This window comes from Monopterus albus, unplaced genomic scaffold, assembly GCF_001952655.1.
Source record: "Monopterus albus unplaced genomic scaffold, M_albus_1.0 scaffold84.1, whole genome shotgun sequence".
NCBI classification, from domain to species: domain Eukaryota; kingdom Metazoa; phylum Chordata; class Actinopteri; order Synbranchiformes; family Synbranchidae; genus Monopterus; species Monopterus albus.
Window position 1 is genome coordinate 307704 of NW_018127964.1, and position 23190 is coordinate 330893.

At 44.7% G+C, this 23190-nt stretch overlaps 3 protein-coding genes across 8 annotated transcripts in view; 2 read left to right on the forward strand and 1 right to left on the reverse strand.

Annotated features, from left to right (window-relative positions):
• The window catches only part of LOC109964099 (histone-lysine N-methyltransferase ASH1L), an 18794-nt gene extending 6304 nt beyond the window's left edge, over positions 1-12490 (reverse strand). For 2 of the 6 annotated variants that reach the window (XR_002275472.1, XM_020607162.1), the window contains exons 1-3: positions 9427-10083; positions 5938-6795; positions 903-5055 (exon numbers count right to left, since the gene is read on the reverse strand). Coding sequence is in view for 5 of the 6 variants with exons in the window: in XM_020607162.1 (XP_020462818.1) it covers positions 903-5055; positions 5938-6594 (4810 nt within the window). In the remaining variant the exon portion in view is untranslated. Of the gene's footprint in view, positions 1-902; positions 5056-5937; positions 6796-9426; positions 10086-12378 lie in introns of those variants that run through there. The other 4 variants (XM_020607160.1, XM_020607161.1, XM_020607159.1 and 1 more) reach the window with 4 other exon arrangements.
• A 121-nt stretch (positions 12491-12611) lies between these two features.
• dap3 (death associated protein 3) lies at positions 12612-17770 on the forward strand. Its single transcript, XM_020607164.1, has 13 exons — positions 12612-12769; positions 12975-13016; positions 13483-13596; positions 13756-13857; positions 13977-14085; positions 14194-14286; positions 14392-14522; positions 15143-15223; positions 15833-15997; positions 16108-16167; positions 16266-16355; positions 17325-17442; positions 17528-17770. The coding sequence occupies exons 2-13, from the start codon at positions 12978-12980 to the stop codon at positions 17611-17613; spliced, it is 1188 nt and encodes a 395-aa protein (XP_020462820.1). The 5' UTR covers positions 12612-12769; positions 12975-12977; the 3' UTR covers positions 17614-17770.
• A 915-nt stretch (positions 17771-18685) lies between these two features.
• On the forward strand, positions 18686-23161 carry gba1 (glucosylceramidase beta 1). The gene is made up of 11 exons (XM_020607184.1): positions 18686-18853; positions 19029-19103; positions 19638-19829; positions 19913-20059; positions 20936-21069; positions 21156-21328; positions 21427-21516; positions 21625-21772; positions 22134-22358; positions 22781-22944; positions 23037-23161. The coding sequence occupies exons 2-11, from the start codon at positions 19034-19036 to the stop codon at positions 23158-23160; spliced, it is 1467 nt and encodes a 488-aa protein (XP_020462840.1). The 5' UTR covers positions 18686-18853; positions 19029-19033; the 3' UTR covers position 23161.
• The last annotated feature ends 29 nt before the right edge of the window (positions 23162-23190 follow it).

The following is a 23190-nucleotide window of genomic DNA, read 5'->3' on the forward strand; positions in this document are numbered from 1 at the left end:
ACTCTTTCCTTATTGGATTTTTCCAAGTCAAATAGGCCCTGTTGGCCAGCAGTGAGGGATAGGTCGGGCTTTAAATAGCCAATCTGGTGGTTAACTAATGACTGTATTCACTGGGTAGCCCCAGGCTGCAACAGCATGTGGTTCACTGCAGACAGGGAAGATTTCAAAGATTTTCTGGCAGATTCCCATCAAGATGCTTCCCTCCTGCTATAACACTTTTTAAAGATTCCAGCAGAGAGTGGTTGCTGAGTGGTTTGTGTTTGTGTGTGTGTGTGTGTGTGTGTGTGTGTGTGTGTGTGTGTGTCAGGCACGTTCCCTGCACATACTGAAATTGGCTATAAAAAGAACGGAGTCTGATTTCCTCTCAAACACCCTCCAAGCTTTGATGTTTGGCTCAACAACACCTGAGAAAAAGCAATGCTGTCACTATATTAAGAAAACTCTTGGTGCCACAGTCTCATCTCCACATTGTGTAAATACAAAAATCTGTCATACTGAGCAAGTAGAAAGAGTTTTTTTGGCATAAAACCTATTCACTCAGCTAGCTGTCATGATTTGGTTGCCATTGTTGTATTTAAGTAGGCACAGTTGATGTTAGATTTCACATATTATCTAGATTATGGTCAAATTTCTACATATTTATGCAGATGAGATAACATCAGACTGTGCAGTCACACAACTCAAGCAGCCATGTTTTCATTTTTGCAGCATTTATCAACAGTTTCCACACAGTGAAAAGGAAACATTCCTTTGTGCACCAATTTTAGCACTAATGCTAACAAAGCCTCATACTTATGTTGGCAGGTTCACAGAGGGGAAGTGGAAGATTAACCAGAAGCACAGAGATGCCAATGATCAATTCCGTCACACATTTATTAATCAAATCATTCATGCACCCTCACCTGCTTCGCGCCTCTCTGTCCAAGCCGGCTCATCTATCCTCCATGACCTGTTTCCACTTCCTGGATTCCTACTGGTCAGTTCACTTCTAAGACCCCTTCCCCCTGTTGCCATGGCAGCGGATGTGAATAGGTTGGTGTGTGTTGGAGACGGGGATGCCCTGTACAGTTGTGACTCTTGCACATCCTCAGCATCTTCGTCCTCTCCCTCTGATGCAGCCAATTGGCCTGTACATTGCTCTCCTGTAAAACCTCTCCAGCTGGGGTTGGAGTTTCCAAAACCTGTTCCTCCTAAGCTCCCATATTTCATCCAGCTCTGGCCCAGGCCACCCCAACCTCCACCAAATGAAGACAGGTGGGAGGAACCCAGCCCTAGTGAGGTGAGAGATGTGTGTTTGTACCTCTCTGCTGAGGATGTGGCGGCAGCAGCAGAAGAAAAAGAATCGTTACCGTTCTCACATAACCAAGGTGATTCTTTTGACCGCATGCTCCCTATTCCTTTTGCCCCTTTCCTTCCTCCTTCTCCTTGGCCCAGAATTAACCCTGACTTTGACTTTGAACTAGTCAAGGCCTCTCTCTCCATAGTGTCTTCCCCTTCGTCCTCATGTAACTCCTCCTCATCATCCAGGTCTCGCTCGCAGTGCCGATGACGATGTTTATGTTTGTGTTTGTGTTCACTCCTCCCACAGCCACAGGAGAGGCCAGATGTTAAGCCTGAGCCGAGATGTGGGCCTCCTCCACTGGTACCTGCTATATCTCCCTCAACCTCTCCTCCTAAAGCTCCCTCCCTCAGCAACCTGCTCCTACGCCTGTGGAATCTGGCAGGGTTGAGGAGGAAGTGGGCATGGTGGGGCTGATGGGGGGTGTATGGGTGAGGAGTTGGAAGCGGGTAGGAGCTGGGTAGGTGGTGGTAAACTGTTGTGGCTGGGGGATAGCTGTTGTAAAAGCCCATGTTTTCAATAGTCTCCTGGAACTTTGATGGGCAACCACACTGCCTGCGGTCTGGCTTCCTGTTACAATGCACTGGTTGGCAGGGGTAGTAAGGCTGGGGGGAGAAGGAGGGGTTAGCGGGATAAGACGAAGGGTGAGGTGAGTAGAAGCCATTCAGATTGATCCTGAAGATATTGGAACGAAGAGAATGGGATGTGGAGTGATGGCGCCTTCCTCCTGCAGCATTCCCACTCCCGCCATCAAAGCTCTGTCCCAGTCCTGTCCTCACCCAACTTCTCCGCCCAATATGGACCTCGCTGAATTGACCAATCAGATCTTCTAGATCAGCCAGAAACTCTGGATCTTGCATGTGCAGCTGCTGGTGCTTCTTTTTATGTTTATTTTTCTGTCTCTTCAGTGCATTGTGCCCAAGGCAAGAATAATAGTCTGAATGAGTGCACTTATTGTGTCCTGGGCAGGGGCACAAGCAAGTACAGGAGGAGGAACAGTTGTAATCCCTCCGCTTGTGCCGGTGTCTGTCTCTGTGGCGCTCCACACTGGCTGAGCTGCTGATGGGGTTTGTGTGTCTGGGCATGTGAGAGAGGGGTGAGGAGACAGGAGAGGGATGGTCCACAAGAGAGGAGGGGTGTCTTTGACCCCCGAGCATCAGTCCTGACCCCTGACCCAACCTGAGCATGCCTCGAACTCCCCTCATCTCCCCACGCTCAGAAACACTGTTGTTGTCCGTTCCAATTCCGCTGTCACTAGGCAGCGTCTCTTCACTGTGTGACTCACTTCTGGGGGAGGGGGTGGCCTCCTTCAGGTGGCCAGGAGAGCCGGGGGTGTGATGCAGTGGGGGGGCAGGACAGGAGAGCTTACATGAAGACTGGTGAAAAGGGAAGTGATGCCTTCCCTGACACGGGCAACTCCTCTTCACAAACGGAGAGAGGGATGAGGAGGAGGGAGGACGTGGGGAGGTACAGGATGATGATGGGGAAGGGAGGGAGAAGGGGTGAGGAAAAAGTAGGGAAGATGCTGGCTCTGTGAGGCTGCCCTCACTGTAAGGACTCTGGGCCCCACTGGAGTGGGTAAGAGATGGGGAGAGAAACGGGTGAGAGGGTGGAGGCTGTGGTTGGTTTGATGAGAAGAGAGACGTTTCAGAGGGACTGGTGAACAGGGAGGGCTGAGTGGAGCTCTGGAAGTTTGAATTTACGTTAGCCGTTTGGGCTTTAGGCTTGCGTCCTCGCCTCTTGCCCATGTAGATGGTCCCTCTCTTGCTCACATTAATCTGAGGGCCCAGCTTACTCCCAAACGAGGAGGACAGAGCTGAGAGAGTGTGTAATGTTGTAGCCTCTATCGATTTACACATTCTCAGACAAGTCTCACCATCTGCTGCCGCTCCTCCCCTTGCGTCCTTTCCTACATACCCAGACAGCATTACCTTGTGAAGTCTCCTCCTCTTTCTTTTCTTCATCTCATTAATCAGCTTCCTGATCTTTAGTTGCCTGTTCCCCTTCTCAGGAGGATGAAAATCTTTACTCCTGTCTGTAGCATCAGTGTGATTCAGTGCACCTCCGCTCTGGTCTTCGGGGAGGGGTCGTTTGGGAGGACGGCCACGCTTCTTGGGGCTGGATTTCGACCGAGCAGCACACTGCAGTACTGGACTTGGCTCCAGCACAGGGGCTTTCTGAACTCCGTCACACCCTAAAGGAGGCACCTCAGTCGGCATAGTGTTTGGAGAAAGCCGAGGGGGAGGTTCATCTATACTAGAGCTGTGGGATTTAGGCCGGCCTCTTTTCCGGGCAGGTGTTATGGGGCAGGATCTGGATGCAGAGGGGCTAAGGTCTGATGTGGGGTGACTCTGCTTTGGGGATGCAGGTTTTGTTGTGGAAGATTGAGGGGGGGAGCTGCTGCTTAAGAAGCCAGGAGCAGCTGGGTGTGACTCATCTCTCTGCTGAACAGTGACCTTGGCAGGAATGGCTGCCTTGGGATTGTGGGAGAAATTTAGTAAAGGATTATGCTGAGAATCTGAAGGGGCTTCCTGACTCTCTGCCCTCTGAGCCCGGTGAACCAGCTTGGTCCAGCTGGGCCTTCTGGTTTTACGTTTCTTGAGCGGCCGGCTGTCCTGCTCTTGGGGGGAAGAAGAGGGAGAAACAGGGGCACGGGCAGAAGGAGTGGGCAAAGAGGGAGGGGCAGAAGAAGAGGGGTGGCTCAGAGGCACAGCTGAATGTCTTGAGATGTCTTGTTCTTTTGATTTACTGGTGTCACCTGTTGTTGTTGTTGCTGGATCGGATTGTTTAACTAGCTTGCAACTGTCATCTGCCTGGTCTTTCTCTTCTGGTCTGCCTGGGTTTACTGTTTTGCTGGTTTTATCTAGTTTAACACTATCAGCTGTTTCCCCACATTTTGCATTATTATCCTCTGTCTGTTGTCTGTCGGGGCTAACTTTATTCTTCTTTTTCTCAGCCCTTCCTCTTTCAGTCTTTAGTTCATCCCTCCACGTATCATCGATCCTATGTCGTTCGTCCTTTTCTTTACTATGCCTTGACTTTCCATCCTTCCCTTTCTCCTTTTTCTTCTTTTTTCCTTCCACCTTTCTGTTCTCCCTCTTTGCTCTTTCAGATTCCAGTCTCTCTGACTTTGAATTTTTGTCTTTCCGTTTCTCTTTCTTCACTTTCCTCTCTTTGTCTCTCTTTTTCTCTAGTGAGGGCTGCAGAAAGGGGTCTTGGTCTTGTGACTGGGTGGAGGAGAGATCCACAGTGGAGGGGGGCTGTAGTTTAGGGCTGACTGAGGGCGAGGAAGGAGAGTCTGGCCTACTCTTAAGTTCTTTAAGGGAGCCGGTAGGTACTGGAGGTCTTGTTGAAGAGTCCGTGGAAGAAGAACAGGAGGAACCGCTGTGTTTTCCAGCTTTGATTTTCGATGAGGTGGAAGTGCCTAGGATGCCAGTAGAGCCTTTCCAATTCGACAGTCCCTTCTGTCTTGTTGTCTGGACCATACCATTATGTTTCTTGGAGGCGCTTTCTTCATTCCTGTTCTCCGATACAGAGAGTATCTGAACGCTTGGAGTGGAAGGAGCAGTTGAAGCTGTCTGGTCTGTTGTGGGTGAGCAGGGTTTGTGTCCTGCTGGGACAGGCTGACCATTGACACTAGGAAGCTTCTCTCTCTTCACTCTCTCCGATGAGCCATTTGAATTCACCTCTGTCTTATCGGCCAGTTTGATAGCAACCTGGGAAACGCAAACACACAATGTCTGTCATAGACAGCTGTGACATCCATTAGACAACAGTGAAGAACAATGAGGAAGACACACTAACTGAAATGCTTTTGTTTTTGTCTGCCAATTAAAAGAGAGAGTGAGGACAAAATGACTCAATCACGCAGAGAAAAGAGAGCATACTGAGGAGAAGGAGAGTGTGAGGTGATGGAAACAGGAATGGGGTTGACACAGAAAGGAGAAACACAAAGGCAGAGAAACAGAGAGAAGGGGAGTGGGACAGGGACAGAGGGGGAGTGAAAGATAAATGGGAGCAGGTAGAGAAGAGGAAGATGTAAAAATAGAATAGAGGGACAGATATAGAGGGCCTGGCAGAAATGGAAAGCGAGAGAGAAAGCTGTGCTATTGGTAGCTATAAATTGCCACTAATACAGATGAGAAGGCTTGACATTTCGTACTTGTCCTGTAATTCTGGTATGCTGCAGCTTGAGTGGCGTTTGTGCAGCTAAAGCAATAAGCTTCCCCTTGGGTGATCGTCATAAGGACTGATGGACCAATGTCTGTAACAGCTCCAAGTGGTTGCCGTGCTGCTGTCCTATTTATAGGTCTGTTTATTTAAATGCGCTGCTTAGGTTTCAGTAATGAGACAATAGTTAGTTTGACCTTATTACAACTAAGCATATAGATGGCCTGTTCAGCTTCGTATAAGCCTCTCTGGTGGTTAACTAGAACCAAAACCAAAACAGTATGTGCTATTAATAATGTATGAATATCCACAGTCACTGTGACCCTTAGATTTCTCAAAGAGTAGGTTTAATATTGGCAGCTGACAAATGGGAATCTCTGTGTGTGTGTGTGTGTGTGTGAGGCAAACTGCTCTTGTCCTTAACTCACCTGCTTGGTAGACTTTGTCCCCTGGCTGGTTATGGCAGGGACTGAGGGAGCCGTGGTAAATGTTGGAGATGTCGACAGTGACTGCGATGGTGTTGATGATGATGATGCAAGCAGTGAGGAAGCAGAGGATGCAGTTTGTTTGCATGTGGTCTGGACAGCCTCCAAGCCTGAGCGTTGCTCTCTGGTTGTTTCTTCTGGAGCGGAGCTGGTTTTACTCTGCTGGCCCGCTCCTCCTTCACCATCGCCCCTCAACAGTGCCCCCCTGCCCTGTCTCTGATAAGTCCTGATGGTGGGCTTGCAGACATAGCTCTCCAAGCTCTTGGGCGGCTTCTTGGTGCGTTTGGCCTGGAGTCCAATCCGGAGTCGTACATTTCCCTCCGGGCAGCTGGCCTCCCTGCCAGAGATCTGAAGCTGCTGCTGCCCTGCGCTTCCACATCGCCCCTCGATGAGCAACTCCAGCACTGCCCCTTTGTCTCCCTCTCTCTTCTTCCCTGCTCCTCTTTTCTCCTCCCCCTTTTTCTCTATGTCTCCATTCTCCCCCTCACCTCTTCCCTTTTTGTCTTCCACTTGGGCGTGCTCGGTGTCTCCAGGTGCAGAGGTGGGGTCCAGAGCGGAGTTTGTGGCTGGAGGGGTTCCCCCCTTCACTCTCTGATCCATCAGAGAAGTCAGGGGGGAGAAGTAGAATACTGTGGGGTTCCCAGTATGTCACTTTAAAATGACACCAGAGGGGTTGGTGGGGTCAAGGGTGAAGAGCAGAATGCAGGTGTAGGGCAGGAGGTTTACAAAAGGCTATCCTGTAACAGTCCAAGCACTGCTGGGCATCCAGCGAAGGTTTCTCTCTTCTTTTTTAGGCCTGAACTGAGAGGGAGTATGTTTGAGGCAGAAAGAAACGGAATGAAAAGAGAGAGAGAAAGAGAAAGATGGAGAGAGAGCAGTGATTAGTCATTTCAGTGAGCTCAGATGCTGAACATCAGCAGTACAGGAATTGAGGGGAAGTCCCCTTCCTGCAGGCAGCTGTAGAGAGGTGCTGAAGTCTGTGTCCACTGAGATGATCTCATCATACAGAAAACCCAGGGGCCAATCAAGGCAGCCGATTCCCAGAATGTCGGCACAGGCTGGAAGAAAGACCTACTCACATTCTTCAGAAACAGCCTCAGCTAGTTTTCTCAAACAATCTGTAAATAATAGCAGCTCTGAGAGACAGCAAACACGCTACACTTTTACTTAAGTTCTAACCCTCGTCCCAAATCAGTGTATCAATCAGCCCCTGACTCATTCAAACACTTGATCCAGTCTCCTCCCCTCCTCTCCCCACTATCTTTGCGCCTTCTGTTCTCAGCTACTCCCACAAGCACTTCTCCTCCCACCCTTCCCTCTGCTGTACTTTCTTTTCTCCGAAACTCCCCTTTACACGTTTGGCAGAAGGCTTTTGCATGCATTCTCTATTAGTCCCATCCACTCGCTCTCTTTTTCTCTCTCTGTAGACCACACAGTAAAATGCTCAAACTCATACACAGTATCCATGTTAATCAGAACCATATTTCCGCCTCTACTTCATTCTTATCCTCCTCTACAACCTAAATCCTTCCATTCACCGTCTGACCGTTCCCCTCCTCCCCTTTCAGTAGTGGTAACATAAATCAGTAGGAAAGGGTAAAACTTATTTTTGGAAAGGAGTGAAAATTCCTCCTCCTCCCATTGCTTCCTTTAACTCAAGTACGCTTTTCATTGACCCCATTGTAAATGGACTTGTAATGTGACATTACAGAGAAGTAACACACCCTAAAATAACAGTTGCCTCACTAGAAAAACTTTCACTCTCACTCACGCTGTTCAGCCCGGTTTTTACGTACCGAGGGGAAGCAGCATCTTTGTCATGCTTCCTTCATTATACCCTCTCATTAAGGAGAGACTCATCCATTTTCTAATAAAGCCCACCCTGCTGAGCATTCTTGCAGCTCTCTCCTGAGAGCCTCTTATGAAATAGCTCATCTGTCTCTGCCCCCTTAAACTTAAGAGAGCATCTCTGATAATGTTTTCATTTAAGAGCTCAGTGGGCTATCTCTGCTGCCTCTTGGTCCCTCCACACCCAAAACCTTTCCTTGAATCATACTGAGCTCAAATCAGCATATGTTCCAGTAACTCCTGTTATGTAACGGTCCTGGAAATGCATTTCCAAGGCCAAACCTCCTTACAATGAAATAAAATGAGCCTACTGGGCAGCGATCTTCCTAAATGTCAGCAGTTACTTTTGTTAGAACTTGTACACCAGAAGCCTGACCCATATGAAGCAGAGCAAACTGAAAAGCAGACAGGCAGTAGGAGAGGCTTGAGTCATAGTCTTGTTCTGTAAAGTGTGGCATGGTGTGAATAAGAGTGGCAGGTTTTCAAACTTAAAAGGGCAAACCCATTCACCATCGTTTAAACTACATGCCAATAGCTTTTTACACTCTCCAGAGCTCTCTAAGACTGGACCAGAAGCTATTTCCAGTGGCAGGATGATAGGTGGGCTTGACATTGAAGTCGGTGTGATCCCTCGGCTGCGCTGAGGTAGCGGCTAAATCATGATAATGGCCCAACATATTTCCAGCCATCATCGCCATCCCATGACGGCGTTATCATCAGTAAGTACAACACTATTATGGTCTGCCTGACAACAGCAGCCCAGCTGGAAATGAGGGTGCCGTGATGGCATCTCAAAAACACTGAACCATGAAGTCTCTCTCACACAGTAAGTGCAGCCTTACTTCACATATACGGGGAAGTTTCACACGTGAGTCTCCCTCCACCACACACACACACACACACACACACACACACGCCTTCCCTGAGATTGTGTATTAGAAGTGTGTTTGTCGTACATCGTGTACCCAGGTCGCAGCTGCGTAGGCTAACTGATGTTGCTACTGTAATTTAGATACAGTAAGGGCAGTGGGGGTGTTACCGCACCGAGCGACCTATCACTGGTTTACTGAGGACGTCAACAGGAGCTTCCTTCCACATAATGACTTTGCGCATCTCTAAAAATCACTATCCGCCTGATGCTGTCGCACTTACAAATGATACACACATGCACGTGTTGTTGTTGTCGTCACTCCTATCTCCATAATGAAATAAATCGCACATTTAAGCGTCCTAAACATACAGCTGCGCGCTGAAACTCAACATGGAAGTGGCGCGTATGCGTAGCATCAAAATATGCTTGCTGGTGGTGTTTGTGAGGTGGATTAGTCCCCAGCCACCTTTTTCTCTTCTATCTGTCCTCTGCCAGCCCTTCTGCTTGTGTCAGCAACATTGAAATAAGAAATATCGCCATGCTCGGAGAACAGAGGGAAACACACTCAGCAACAAGGGATAAAATTAGCGCAAAGCGGATGCAGGAAATTCTCTATAACCTACTATGCTTTGAGCTCGCTGGTGATGACAGGCCTGCACACATTAATGCAGACTGCCATGACAATCTGTTATAAAGCTACGTAGGCTACTTACCCGACAACGCGTCCCAGAGCCAACTGCGTTTGAGCAAGAGGTTAAGATGCTGCTGTCCTGCTCTCCCCTTCGCACCAACAACAATCCACAGCTTTTGGTGCATTAGATGCTGCTTTGATTACATAACTAAGGCCATCGGAGGTTAAAACACCTCCTAAAACCGAGTTTCAGTCCCATCAGAGCGCGGAGCCTACTGTGCAACAACATTGGCGCGGGTGTTTTCATAATCATACAGTCGACAGATCTCTGTTGGCGCGTCTCCGCAGCTAGGTGGCGGACTGGTTACACTTATTATTTTGCCCACTCCTCTCGGGCAAAGTTACATCGCTCCCGCCTGTGGTAATGGCTCAGATTGTGGTGTCGTCTGCGTACAGGCTGTTAACGTGTCAGGCGACGGGCTGAAGGCTACGACAGTGTTTGCGCGCCGGGCTACAGGCTGAGAGCAGAGGGGCTGGTCGGTGGATATGCGGGAATGCAATTGCGTGGCCATTTTCATGTGGCCAAAGGAGGAGATAAAACGGTTAATACATCACAGGATCTTTATGCGCTTCATAACAGGAGATCGGGGAGGGCTATTTGGTCGCTTAATAAAATGGCGACGACTTGGCTGAAGTAGGTTGCTGATAGGAGGCGGTTCAAAAGTTGCATCACGTAAAGTAATAGTTCACAGTGGCGAGAGAGGAAAGAAAGGCAGAATATGCCGGTTACTTATTCAAAAGTTAAGACGTGAGAGCTGTTTATCATGCATCAGTTACACAAAATATTAATCCAAAACAACAAGCAGTGTTTTTGACCTTCTCCTGCAGTAGAATAAACACAAAATATTATACTCCTGTTATATATATGTCATAAATCTAAAAAAAACACACACAAAACAATTCATAGGCTTACTTATAATATAGGACTATTTAAAAAATATTGTAATGTCAGCTAGCTGGAAGAAGGAGCTGGAGAACAATGCTTGTCTTTTCCTCTTTTATGCAACCACACAGCAACAACAGACACACACACAAAACCCCGAACAATTTATATTCTGCTCTTGGGGCAGTATGGGAGGCCCCACCAACAGTCTCTCCTGGCCCCAACACCACACAGCCCCTACCTGGCAGGTTAACTGTCCCCAGTACCCCACAGAGTGCCATCCTCCAACCCCACGGCCTTGGGCCAGACAGCTCCGGCAGCATCCCCGACCGGACTAGAGAGATAGTGGGCCCTGTGTGACCCAGGGTCCAGCACCATGTGCCATCCAGCTCACAGTCTACATATAGTCCATGTGCCCAGCCGAAACAGACAAGCTTTAGCTGCGCTGTAATGAGGATGGATGAGTCCTCCAGGGTTAACGGTTCCCTCCTGGCATGACCCTGTACTAGTTTAACAGGGCTTGCGATGCTAAGCCTTTTGGTACATGTACTGGTCAGTGGCAGGTGAAGTGGCCTGGCTCTCCACAGCGATAGCATCCTGTTTAGTGTCAATCAGTGGCTCACTGGGCTGACATGGTGGTGATGGTGTGGTTTCCCTGCCGGAGGTATCCTCCATGCTGGTCCTTGGCTGGCTGCCCCTGCCGTGGCCAAGGCCGAGGCACGGATCACCACCTCAGTGCACCAGCAGCAGTCTTCTACTCCACCACAAGCTCCAGGGCTTAACTCACTATTCTGGGGTGGGCCACCTGCATGTGCAGTTTAAGCTTGTGGGGAATAAGGTCCTGGACAAATTGATCTCACTCACCCTGGATGGCAGGTGGCATGGAAGTGTAGGCACGCAGACCTAGGCTCTCAATATCATAAGCCAGCATGCAAAGGGATTGACCCAGCAGCAGTGTAACATCAGCTACTGTAGATGGAAGAAGGAGCCAGACAACAAAGCTTGTCTTTCCCTCTTTTTTTATTTTTTTCCCCTCTCACAACCACACAGCAACAACAGAACAACAGACACACAGAGCACCCCGCCAAAATCACAAACTATTTACATCCTGCCTGTGGGCCCTTATAGGAGGCCCCGCCAACAGTCTCTCTTGTCCCCCAACCCCATAATATGTTTTAGGATAAACATAAAAATAAAATAAATAATAATAAAAACATCAATCATAATAATATAAAAATAATGTCGTTACTTATTGTGTTATTTAGTAGCAAAGCAGTAACACTCTTGTTGTTTACAGGTCTATGCAGGGTCTGATTAACAGTAGGGACCTGGAACAAAGATATTCACCCCCTATTAGTCTTGTGCCTGCATTGTGCTTTGCACACCTCTAATCTCCACATTTCCCAATAAGAGAACAAGAATTGTACCTATAGTAAACAAACAGTACTATCTGCTGGTGGTTTTCTTTATATACAATATGTCTGAGAGTAATTAGGCCTAGTTAAAATGAAAAACACAATTTTATTTAAGACTATGCACTACGTAAGGACAATGTCCCCTAAAATTGGTTTTTAAAACTAGGACTGGGATCCTTCTGCACCACAGAGCTTCGGGACAAACTGGTAATACAGGATTTGTCATATGTTAACGCCCTTGGCATTTAAGTTGTTTAAGAAATTGGCACACACCAAAATGATACATATTTAACCTGGGGTTAGGGCCTTGGGCATCTGGGGCCCCAGAGGGAAAATAAAAGGATTTTGCCCCTATAACCTGCCATCCATTCACTTCTCACCTTTGTGTTTATAGCCTATGTGTCCTGTTAACCAAGATATAGAAGCCAACCCAGTACTTCATAGCACTGATTCCTGGTGCTGGACTCAGGTTTTCTGAAACATCACACACGACACAATGCCAGAAACATTCAACCGTAAGAAAGAAAACCTTTGCACATGTTGATCCAGCATAAATCTTTAATCAAAAAGCCAAAATTTTGGCCTAATAAAAGGCTAAAACGGATAGAGCCTGTGCCTGTCCTTCAATTAAAAGATAAATAAAACTAATCAAATTATAATCAAGTGGTACACAAACCTGGGGCCTTTTGAGAGCCCAGGGGGGTCTAGAACCCTGCAGCTGCCCTCACTGGCCGGTTGTTAATCCAATCCTGGCTTTAAAACAGCAAATTAATTTACCAAACACCTCATAAGTCGACCTGCATTAATTATCTTTACAGGGAAATGAGTCAAAGTCTGGCAAACTCCATTTTACTGGGTGGCTTGTCGCCTGGCTCGTCCTGATTGGCTAAACAGAATCGAGCTCCCGCTACGTCATTTCCTGGTCTTTTTTCATTATGGCGATGTCCACAATAGACCTGGCACATTGACTTCGTCTGGAGTTTTGGAGTTTGTTCTCTCCTTAACCCAAACTTTGGACGTTTGTAGACATTACCCGTTCACTCAGCGTATAATGAACTAAACTCACGGTAAACGGCTTCACGTGATTACATAGGACCGTATGCAAGTGCTACCTGTGAATTGGGTTTTTAGCTACCTGCTAACACAGCCGGCTGTTGGCTATTGTTTGTGCAAGGTTATAGAACAACGATGTGTATTTACGCATTATCGGCTTATTTGGTGTTTGTGATCCCCGAAATATGACTTTAATTAATTTCATCCTCAACGTTTCAGATCATGGCACTTCAGAGATTGACCTTCAGACTACGGCAAACGGTAATGTCGCTATTAACAGGAGGTTTAAAGTGATGTTTTAGAAGATGCAGATACAAAACACTGGTAGCATATTAACAGCAGTTGTATATTCTTAATCTGGTTTAGCATCTTTGTGTACAAAGCTATGAGGCCAGAAATGTAGGAATTTATGTTTGTGGTGTTAACTGGTGTAAGTAGGTTAATTTATCTGTTTGCCAATAAACCTGTTCGCGAGTAAAGTAGCTTGAATAGGTATTTTCCTAAGTGTGGCATATGTACTATATATCAAAATAAAATTACTGTGTCATTTTAGTTTTTGGAAAATAGTCATGTGAAGGAATATTAAGCAAGCGAGTACTGAGAGCTCAGCTTCAGTTTAAGGTATTGTTTGATTATTTTGATAGGAATGTATGTGATAATTATATGTTTTGATATCAGCAGCACCATGTGTTCTGTTTTTATTTATCTTAAAATGAAACCTTTGCAGGTAACGCATGTAAGGTCCCTTCATACCAGTGGATGTACGCAGCAGCAGGAGGCTGTGGCTGTGGAGTCACAACCTGAGCCTTTCTCAGTTTTCAGAACTCAGGAGAATGATCCAGTAAGCAGAGCTGACTTAACCAGTGTTTGCACAACTAATAACCTCACCATAGTGCTCAGAGACAGTGTGAACAAACAGTATAGTTTGTGTTTGTAGCAGCAGTTGTCTCTATATTTGTATGACGTTTGGCTGGTGAGCTCACTGCCTGTCTCTTTCCAGGGATGTCAGACAGAGAAACATATCGGACAGCATTACACTCTGCCCTCGGCACACATCAACACCCTGTTTCCTCATGGTCTTCCCTGGCGCTTTAAACAGCGGGTAGGTTCTTGTTTGTGTGTGAGTGTTTATGCAGACTACGGTGTATGTTGTTAACTTATTCACTAGTTTAAAACAGTAAAATATCTAGCATAGATATAAATCCTTACATATAATTTTAGGTGAAGACATTTAATGAAGCATGTATGATGGTGAGACAACCAGCTCTGGAGGTCATCTCCTACCTGAAGAAAACAGACTTCAGCAAACCTGCGCTGCGATATTTATTCTGTATCCTTCAAAACACTTGGTCTCACTCAGATTCATAAAAAAAGAACACAGTCTTCTTGTGTTAATGGTCCTGATATAATCTATTGTTGGCCTTATTAAGTTGTTTAGATGGGCCAAAGGGCACTGGGAAGACAATGTCCCTTTGTCACACAGTCCACTTCTGTTATACACAGGGATGGCTGGTGCTGCACGTTCCTGATGGTGAGACATGTAGCAAGTGGGTGAATGGTAACAGAAACAAGTACAGAAAGTTTTAAAATCTTACCCTTGTACATCGTGTTTGTGTGTGTGTGTGTTGTTACACAGCCCACCTCTGGGTGAAGAACTGTAAGGAGCTGCTGCCCTCATCTTACAACAGCTCTCGCTTTGACCAACCATTACAAGCTGCAGAATGGTTACGCAACTTCAGAATCACCAGTGAGCAGTTTCTTTCAAAGGTAACCATTTTTACATAGTGTGCCCTTATGACGAACCTTAGTCAGATGAATATGTATAGTGTAATTAAGGCAAAATTTGTCACATTATTAACAAGTGTGTAGGCAGTAATGAGCCTTAACTGTCTTCACAGCAGTTAGGTCACATGCTTATGCACACAAAGTAATTAAACAGTTTGATGACACCACCTGAATCTAACTACATGTACAGCCGTGAAAAGAAAAGAGTTTAATTTAGAATCACAGTGTTTCTGTGTAGCACAGTAGCAGTATAACAGCATGATGCTGGAGTGATGCAACCCATATAAAACCCTGTCTTATGTGTAATAAGGTAAAGAGTCAAATTATAAAGTAATCTGACAGTGTTTCTCTTTTTGGGCTAGATAACCTTTATTTATTTTTTGCAAAGTTGGTTATGGAGAGGCAGGCAGGAAACAGGGAAGAGACATACAACAAATGTTAGAGGCCAGATCCGAACCGCCAACATCGCGCATGCAGTTTGCTGCCCAGATACTGTGCCGTAACCAATTGGCTGCAAAACATTCGAAACCTGGTGTAGGAACCCAAATGAGAGATCAGTCCATATAAAACTAGTCAGTGAAACTGTACCGTTTCTCTTTCAGATAAAGACAAAGCAGCGTTATGTGTGGACAAAGAGAGAATCCACTGAAGAGGGGAGTCCACTAGGGCAGCTGGTGGATCAGGTGAGTCCTCGCACACTGCAAAAATGAGTCTGGATATCCTGCCCTCAGTGCCTTTGGGTGTTCATTTGTGCTCAGTGGAAATGTGGTTTATCTCACCTCCAAGACCTTTTCATTTCATTTTGTTGTTTCTTTCTACCCTACCGATTTTCCCACGGGGGTCATTAAAGTTTCATCTTTCACATTGCTTGTGCTTAGTTGTGATCAGCAGCTGATGAACTGAGCTCAGTGATGGATCAGCGCAGCATTTTTTGGTGCACACTGGCAAAGGCAGAAACGAGCAGTTGATTTATGTGCAGCCTATGCATTTCTCATTTTGTGCACTCAGTAATCCTGCTCTGTTATTGTTTAGCATACCATTTGCTGTAAGATAAGGAAAACATTAGCTCTGGTATATTGTATTTGACTTGTTATTTGACTGCTAGTGTTTAAGTTGTACAATCTGAAGAAAATAGTTTGATGTTTACAGGGTTAAAATGAAAGAAATTTTGCATGTACTGCCACTTGACCATGGCTCAGATGTGTTATGTATTATTATTATTATGTCAGTCCTTTTGCTTTCTCTATATAAGAAATTGTGATCAGGTTTTGGTTGTGCTTTCTATACTGTAGGGTATATCTCGTGTGAAGTGCAGCAGTGATGTGGTGGGAGCGGTGATGAAAGAACTGAGGCTGCAAAGCGGGCAGCCAGAGTCAAACTTCCACCTGGCCGTGGCAGTGGATGGTGTCAATGCCCTGTGGGGAAGATCTACCATCATGAAGCAGGATAAGAGCGCTGTGAGAAAACATGTTCACACTCCTGTCACGCCTCATACTTGTCTTCATGCTTTTCTTTAATTTTCTTCAGATAGGAAGTCTGATGTGCATCCCTTTCTCTTCATCACCAGATGGATCCAGGGGAGCTCACTCTGGTTTATAACCTGAGGAAACTGATGCAGAACGATTGGGTGAGAGGAACAGAGTGAATGCATACATCACAGTTTAATGAGGATGTTATATTTCAGGGGGGGTTTTTTCCCGTTAACCATTCACTTTGTTGTCTCAGATTGGTGGCGCCATCATCACTGCTCTGTCTCAGACGGGTTCTCTCTACACTCCAAAATCTGTCTACTTGCCTCAAGAGCTGCTGGGGGAGGTCAGCAGTCATTTTGTTCTACTTCATTATCTGTAGCACTTTCCCCCATGCTCTGACAGCAGATTAGTCGTTCCTTCTCTTTACTATCTTTGGTCATTAATCAGGGAATGGCAGACTTGGCCTCAAGACAGCACCACTCCAATTCTCAGGTCTCAGGGACTGGAGTTGTTTTTCAGAATTAAGTAAAGTGATACACACAAGGAATAATGGTTCTGCTTTATTGCTGCTTTGTGGTGAACATCTCTCTTTTTTGTCTATGATATTTAGTATTATTCCCAGGAAACAGACAAAGGATGATTTCCACGCTTGGTCCACAGAGGTCTTTTCTCTTTGATAAGTGGGCTGTTTTATACAGTAGAGGAGAAGAAACTTGAACAGATTGAATCCCTGAATGTGTCTGTGCTGTTCCCATCCTGTCTGCTTTGTTCAGTTTATACACATAAAAGCTGTACCTGTTAACAGTGTGTTCTTGCAGTGCGTTATAATTTTATGTATTAAACTGTATTTATCTAACATTGACATGTCATGAGACCAAGTTCTTACTAGATAAATTTATCATTTTCACCCACCTCTTCCACTTAGCTGGGCAAGTCTAAAACTCAAAGTAGAGCCATATAACAATATTCATTCCACAAAATAGAATTTGTCAGTTGTATAATTGCACATGAATCATTTGTCTTTCTATTGTGGGTTTGACTTTAACTTATCTTTTTAGTATATATTTCTTTGTACATATTTATCTGTATTTGATTAGAGTAACAGGGCCTGTGTTGCTTTCTATATAATATACATACTTGTATTTTTCAAATGTAAGCTACGGTCCTTGGGAATGACCATGTTTGTGATCATGTAGCATATCTGAACATGCTCTTGAAAGTGATGATGGGTTTCTTTGTTAAACACGCCCAAAGACAAAAGGTTTGATTTCCAGTTTTTTTTTAATGCTTTCTGGCTTGTTTTGATCAACAGAGGGGGTTTGACTACATGGACCCGTTCATCCCAGCGTCGGTGTCTAACTACAGCGAGAAGGAGTTTGAGAGCTGTTGCCTCTACTATATGGATCGCCACTGGCTGCAGCATCCACAGAGTAACTGATAATAATGGCAATGTTTTGCTAAGAACATGTACATGGTGCTGTTTTGCTGACCTTTTTTTTTCTTTTTTCTAAACAGGCCAAACAGAGGAAGGGAAGAAAGAAATCATCTTTTTGAGCAATAGAAATCCAAGGATGTTGGAAAGAATTTGTGCCTTCCTCTGAAGTCACTGAAATTTAAATTGTAAACACACATACAGGCACCAGTGTTGTAGAAATACATAAACATCCATATCCATAATGTGTATCCCTAAATTATGATGAATGTGTGTTACTTTGATAATAAAATGTGGAACAAATAGCCTCTGTTTGTTGGTAGTTATTAAAACGGCTTTATTAAAAATAATAATAATAATAATTCCTGTATCAAGTTCCCATCCACAGGAGAGAACTTTTTGTGAGTGATTATCACGAGAGGTCTGTTGTTGTTTTGTTTTGTTTTTTTCTAGTGGCTTTTTTAATAAGGTCTTACTTCATATGTTATGTTTTTTTTCTATTACTCTACCGACTGGAGGTCACTCTAAAATGTCATTGTATGTGTTACAATGACAATAAAGGATCTTATTATTACTCGTGCATTCATGCTGTAACACATAAATGCACGAGTAATAATCTAATAATAGCCAGTATTAGCGATTACTGTTTTGTTTTATGGATTAATTTTCTGATTATTTTCTCAATTGGTCATCCGACTGTTTCTGAAAATAATGAGAAATGCTCATCACGATTACCCAGAGCTCAAAGAAGCTGGAACCATGAAATTTTCTGTATTTCTGCATGGAAAATGACTAACTATTATTAAACTATCGACTTACCGATTGATTAAATAATCATTTCGGCTCTGCTTGTATATACTTGGGTCGTTTAATTAAAGCACATTTTACAAACATTTCACATGCTGTGCATGTAAAGTAATATAGTGCAGTAAACTACAATATTCCACAGAAATCTAGTGAAATAGTAGTGTAAAGTAGCATGAAAAGAAAACACTCAAAGTAGCTACAGTACTTGGAACTTTTACTTGATTAAATGTACTAAATTACGTTCCTACTGCAATTAAAACGCTATAAATCAAGAAAGGGAGCCATGTATTAAAATGTCTATAGTAGGCTGTTAATGACGTTACTAAGATATTCCTCGAAGCCATATCTATTTAACCAGCTCAGTTACTAATACTACCATAAAACTGATCATAAAAATCAATCGCAGACTATGTTTGTCCATACACCGCTGTAACGGACTGCGCCTGTTCACGTGACATGTTACAAAGTCACATGACTGTCAAATGTGTCACTGGATTGCTAAAACAACCTGCTTCGGAAACTGTGTTATGGCAAATTGGACAAGTTTAAGTGTGTCCTCAAACGTATAGGACATGCTGGAGTTTCTGTCGGGGTCCTCTGAGGTGAGACGATCGACCGTAAAGTGTTGTGAATGACGTGACAACGAAATGTGTGTGTCAGCTAAAAGAACAGAGCCGCTGGGTGGTTGTTGACTCGTATGTTACCGGTTGAAGTGCTGCTTTATACTGATTTAACCCGCGTTTATTTCAACTTAACCTGGATCTCCTTCGTTTACAGATAAAATGGCGTCATTATTGCCATCGCTTTTGCTAATGGCCCTGGGCTTTCTCCCAGCCGTGACCCTCTCTGCAGGTAACACCGTACACAGATTCTTTACTGAAGTAAAAGTCGAAATACCACAATGTTACAAATACGTACGTTATTGGAAAGTTACTCTTGTAAAACTATTAGCATCAATATATTTCAAGTACCAATAGCAAAAGAGATTGTAGTAATGTTTATTATTGAATTATAATTATTGATGCAATATTGAGTTTATCGCGTTAATGTTGTGGCTGGTAAAGTTAGAGCAAACTTTAACTACCTTGTATGACGATTTTATGTTCATAAGTATGGAATTTAACTATTATCATTTGAATTAGACTAGCCTGTTAATTTCCCAACAGGGTTTGGTAAAGTATTGTGATTATACTGTGTATATTAGTAATCTGATTGAAAGGTGACTAGTACCAAGAGTGGTTAAATGGATGTGGTGGAATATTACTGAATTACTTTCCACCACTGATTATCTTTATTCTCTTACAGTTGTCTGAATCTTTCTTTTTCTGTGCTTCACCAGTTCACTGTCACATAGAAGAATCATGCTTGTGTGTTGTCCCCTCCCAGGAAGTGGTAAATGTGTGGCTAGAAGCTTTGGCCATGACTCAGTGGTGTGTAAGTGTAATTCAACCTACTGTGACAGTGTTGGGTCTGTCACCCTGCCTCCGCTGGGACAGTACTCCTCCTACCTGAGCAACATGGCAGGCAGCAGACTGGAGCCAGGTCAGGGTCAGATCCAGGTGAACAGCACTGGGCAAGGTGAGTGATGTGGACTTTTGCTGGGTTGTCAGTGGTGTTTGAACAGGTACAGAGCATCTGTTTTGTTTGTGCATCTCTTGCAGGCCTCAGGTTGACTATCACTTCTTACCAAAAATACCAGAGGATCAAGGGATTTGGTGGAGCTATGACGGATGCGGCAGCCATTAACATCATGTCCCTTTCTTCTGGTGCACAGGAGCAGCTGCTACGACAGTACTTCTCCAGTGAAGGTAAACTGTATGGGCCAAAGTATGTGCCCACCTGTTTCCACAGGTAGCTGTTATCAAAATAAAATGCCTTCAGGACTAGTGTACTGCTGCAGAAAAGCATGGTGTTAATGTTCTTTTCAGGAATACCCAGGTATACAAGCATCCTCGGAATGAGTACTGTGAAGCATCCACATTGTCCGGCATCACTCACACCAGTTGTTATTATGGCCGGGCACCTATAATGTAGTCCAGTACAACACCACCTTAATAATAAACATATTATTGAATTTACACATTTACAACAATTTCACCAAAAACTGAAACATTTTGAGCTTCATAAACACAGATGTTAAGGCAGAAGTGTTGCCTTGAACCGCATACAATTGTACAGGTGTACCTAATAAAGTGGCTGGTGAGTGTAATTCTTAGAAAAATAATAATGCGATACTAACCATTTATTGATTTATTTTATGAATGCTAAAGAAGAGGGGTTAAAGTAAAGTTTATTTGATTACAACTTGACCAGAATGATTATTTTGGACATAAACATTTTGTTTTGATTCTAAACATTTTATGATCAATATTCCCCCCTGGCAGTCCCCACACCCACATAGGAGGACCTAATGCAAGTACTAGAGGTTTAGTCAAGCTTTATAACAATTCTTCAAGTAATATAGCCTGCAGACTATATTTGTCTTAGTTTTGGCACCATGTGTCTTCACAACTGACAGCTCTAAATTATCGTTGTCATGCAAGGTGTTAATTCATGGGTTTGCGTAATGGACTGTGGAGGTTTCCAGCATATATTATCAAAGTATATTTTCTCTATAGGTTTTTAAATGACACTATTGAATTATCACCCATCCTTAGTTGTTTGTGATGCTGTGTCTCTGGCAGGTATCGGCTACAGTGTGGTGCGCGTCCCCATGGCGAGCTGCGACTTCTCCACCCATCTGTACACCTATGCTGACACACCTGAAGACTACAACCTGGACAATTTTACTCTTCTCCCTGAGGACATCAATATGAAGGTCTCTCTCTTTCTTTTTTATACACACACACTTGTCCATCAGTGTGTCCCTCTCATCTCTCCTCCTCCTCCTTCCCTTCTTCTCAGATCCCTCTCCTGCAGCATGCTCAGGCCTTGTCTCCTCATCCCCTGTCTCTGCTGGCCAGTGCCTGGAGCGCCCCCGCTTGGATGAAGACTAACGGTGCACTGACAGGAAAGGGCTCCCTAAAAGGCAAGCCTGGTGGCAAGGTGCATAAATCCTGGGCTCAGTACTATATCAGGTGACATATGCCGCTTTACCTTAATGGCATGTCACATGTCGGTAATGCTTGATGTAAGGGAAATTTATTCAGATGGTTGCTTGACTCTTTCCTCTCAGGTTCCTTGAGGAATATGCTAAATATAACTTGACCTTCTGGGCTTTGACCACAGGGAATGAGCCCTCTGCAGGAGAGATGACAAACTACAGGTCTCCCCTCAGTCGAATTTACCATTGATTTTATATGCAACTATATTAACCACCATCACAACTTCAGAATTTCACAGCAGACTAAGAGGTATATTTGTCTCACTGCAGTTTCCAGGCTCTGGGCTTCACTCCTGAGGAGCAGAGGGACTGGGTGGCTCTGGACCTAGGCCCTGCCCTTCACGCTTCATCATACCCACACACACACGTCCTCATACTGGATGACAACCGCCTACTGCTGCCTCACTGGGCTAAAGTGGTGAGTCCACAGAGAGAGAGACAGTGGTAAAGGCCACGGTCAACTTTATTATAACCGAGGCTACACTGGTGTTGCATAAAATTCATATTACAGAAGAAAATGAGTAAAAGAATATTATGTTTTAAAACTGTTCAACACAAGAAAGAAGCAATAAAGTAAGGCAGAAGTGTGTAGATGCTTGGGGGATGTATAAAATAACTGTAGTTAGCTACTATCCACTCCACTGTGAGTCTATAACTGAAGAATGTATTTTTATACCAGTTTGACTGTCATACGAAGCTTTACTAGATTGATAGTGCCCTTTTTGCATGGACTTTGAAACAAAGTTTGACTCAAGCCTTTTGTTCTCTTGTTCCTCCAGGTTCTAAGTGATGTTCATGCAGGAAGGTACATTCATGGCGTGGCAGTCCACTGGTACTTTGACAGTCTTGTCCCAGCTGAGATAAGCCTGGGCACCACCCATCATCTGTACCCAGATTATTACCTGTTTGGCACAGAGGCCTGCGTTGGGTGGAACGCACTAGACAGAGGGGTGAAGCTGGGGAGCTGGAACAGAGCTGAACAGTATGCACATGACATTATAGAGGTGAGATAATCTTTTCTTATGTGTGATTCTTGTTCAGTCAGATCTGCTGACAGATGTGAGGTTTTGACAAGCAGCGAGTTGTAATAGAACAGTGAGTCACCGGCCTCAATGCTGCAGTGCAGGTTTACAAGTTGCGCTTGGGTGCACTCGCTCTCCAGGACCTGCCCGCAGGCCCCCAGAGCAAGCTGGAACTGGTGTTAAGTTTCTTCTGCCTTCACTCTCCCCCACTCTCCACTCTATCTACAGTGTTTTTCATGGGTACATTTAGACCCCAGACATCCTGAGAATCACAATGGATTTGTTTATGTAGATGTGTTGTCCTTGTGTCATTTAATCACAACAGCAGGCACCACTCCAGTGGATTAAACAAAATCACACAGCACAGACTAGATACTAACCAGTGGGTGTTTTCTCCATGGCAGGACTTAAATCATTATGTGGTAGGCTGGACTGACTGGAACCTGGCCCTGGACCAGACTGGTGGGCCAAACTGGGTCAAAAACTTTGTGGACAGCCCTATTATTGTGGATGCAAAGCATGACATCTTCTACAAGCAGCCAACTTTCTATAGCATGGCTCACTTCAGGTAGTAGATGGTCTGTTGTGGGGCTTATATAACCTTTGTTCACACTGAATGGCAGTGAAAAGGCGACCAACACAAATCACCTTTTCACACAGCAAGTTCCTGTGGGAGGGGTCTCAGAGAGTGGGTGTGTCTGCCTGTGGAGAAACACACCTGGAATACTCTGCTTTCATCAGGCCAGACAGCTCTGTAGTGCTCATCATACTCAACAGGTACTGAGCATCAAATCTGTTTGAATATGTACATGAG

Excerpts from the sequence above, each read along its gene's own strand:
- dap3 (XM_020607164.1), top strand. The coding sequence starts at position 12,978 with ATGGCACTTCAGAGATTGACCTTCAGACTACGGCAAACG. Across the intron at positions 13,858-13,976 it reads CCTGGCGCTTTAAACAGCGG|GTGAAGACATTTAATGAAGC; the intron begins GTAGGTTCTTGT and ends ATATAATTTTAG. Across the intron at positions 16,168-16,265 it reads AACTGATGCAGAACGATTGG|ATTGGTGGCGCCATCATCAC; the intron begins GTGAGAGGAACA and ends TTGTTGTCTCAG.
- gba1 (XM_020607184.1), top strand. The coding sequence starts at position 19,034 with ATGGCGTCATTATTGCCATCGCTTTTGCTAATGGCCCTGGGCTTTCTC. Across the intron at positions 20,060-20,935 it reads ACAGTACTTCTCCAGTGAAG|GTATCGGCTACAGTGTGGTG; the intron begins GTAAACTGTATG and ends TGTCTCTGGCAG. Across the intron at positions 21,329-21,426 it reads TGGGCTCAGTACTATATCAG|GTTCCTTGAGGAATATGCTA; the intron begins GTGACATATGCC and ends CTTTCCTCTCAG.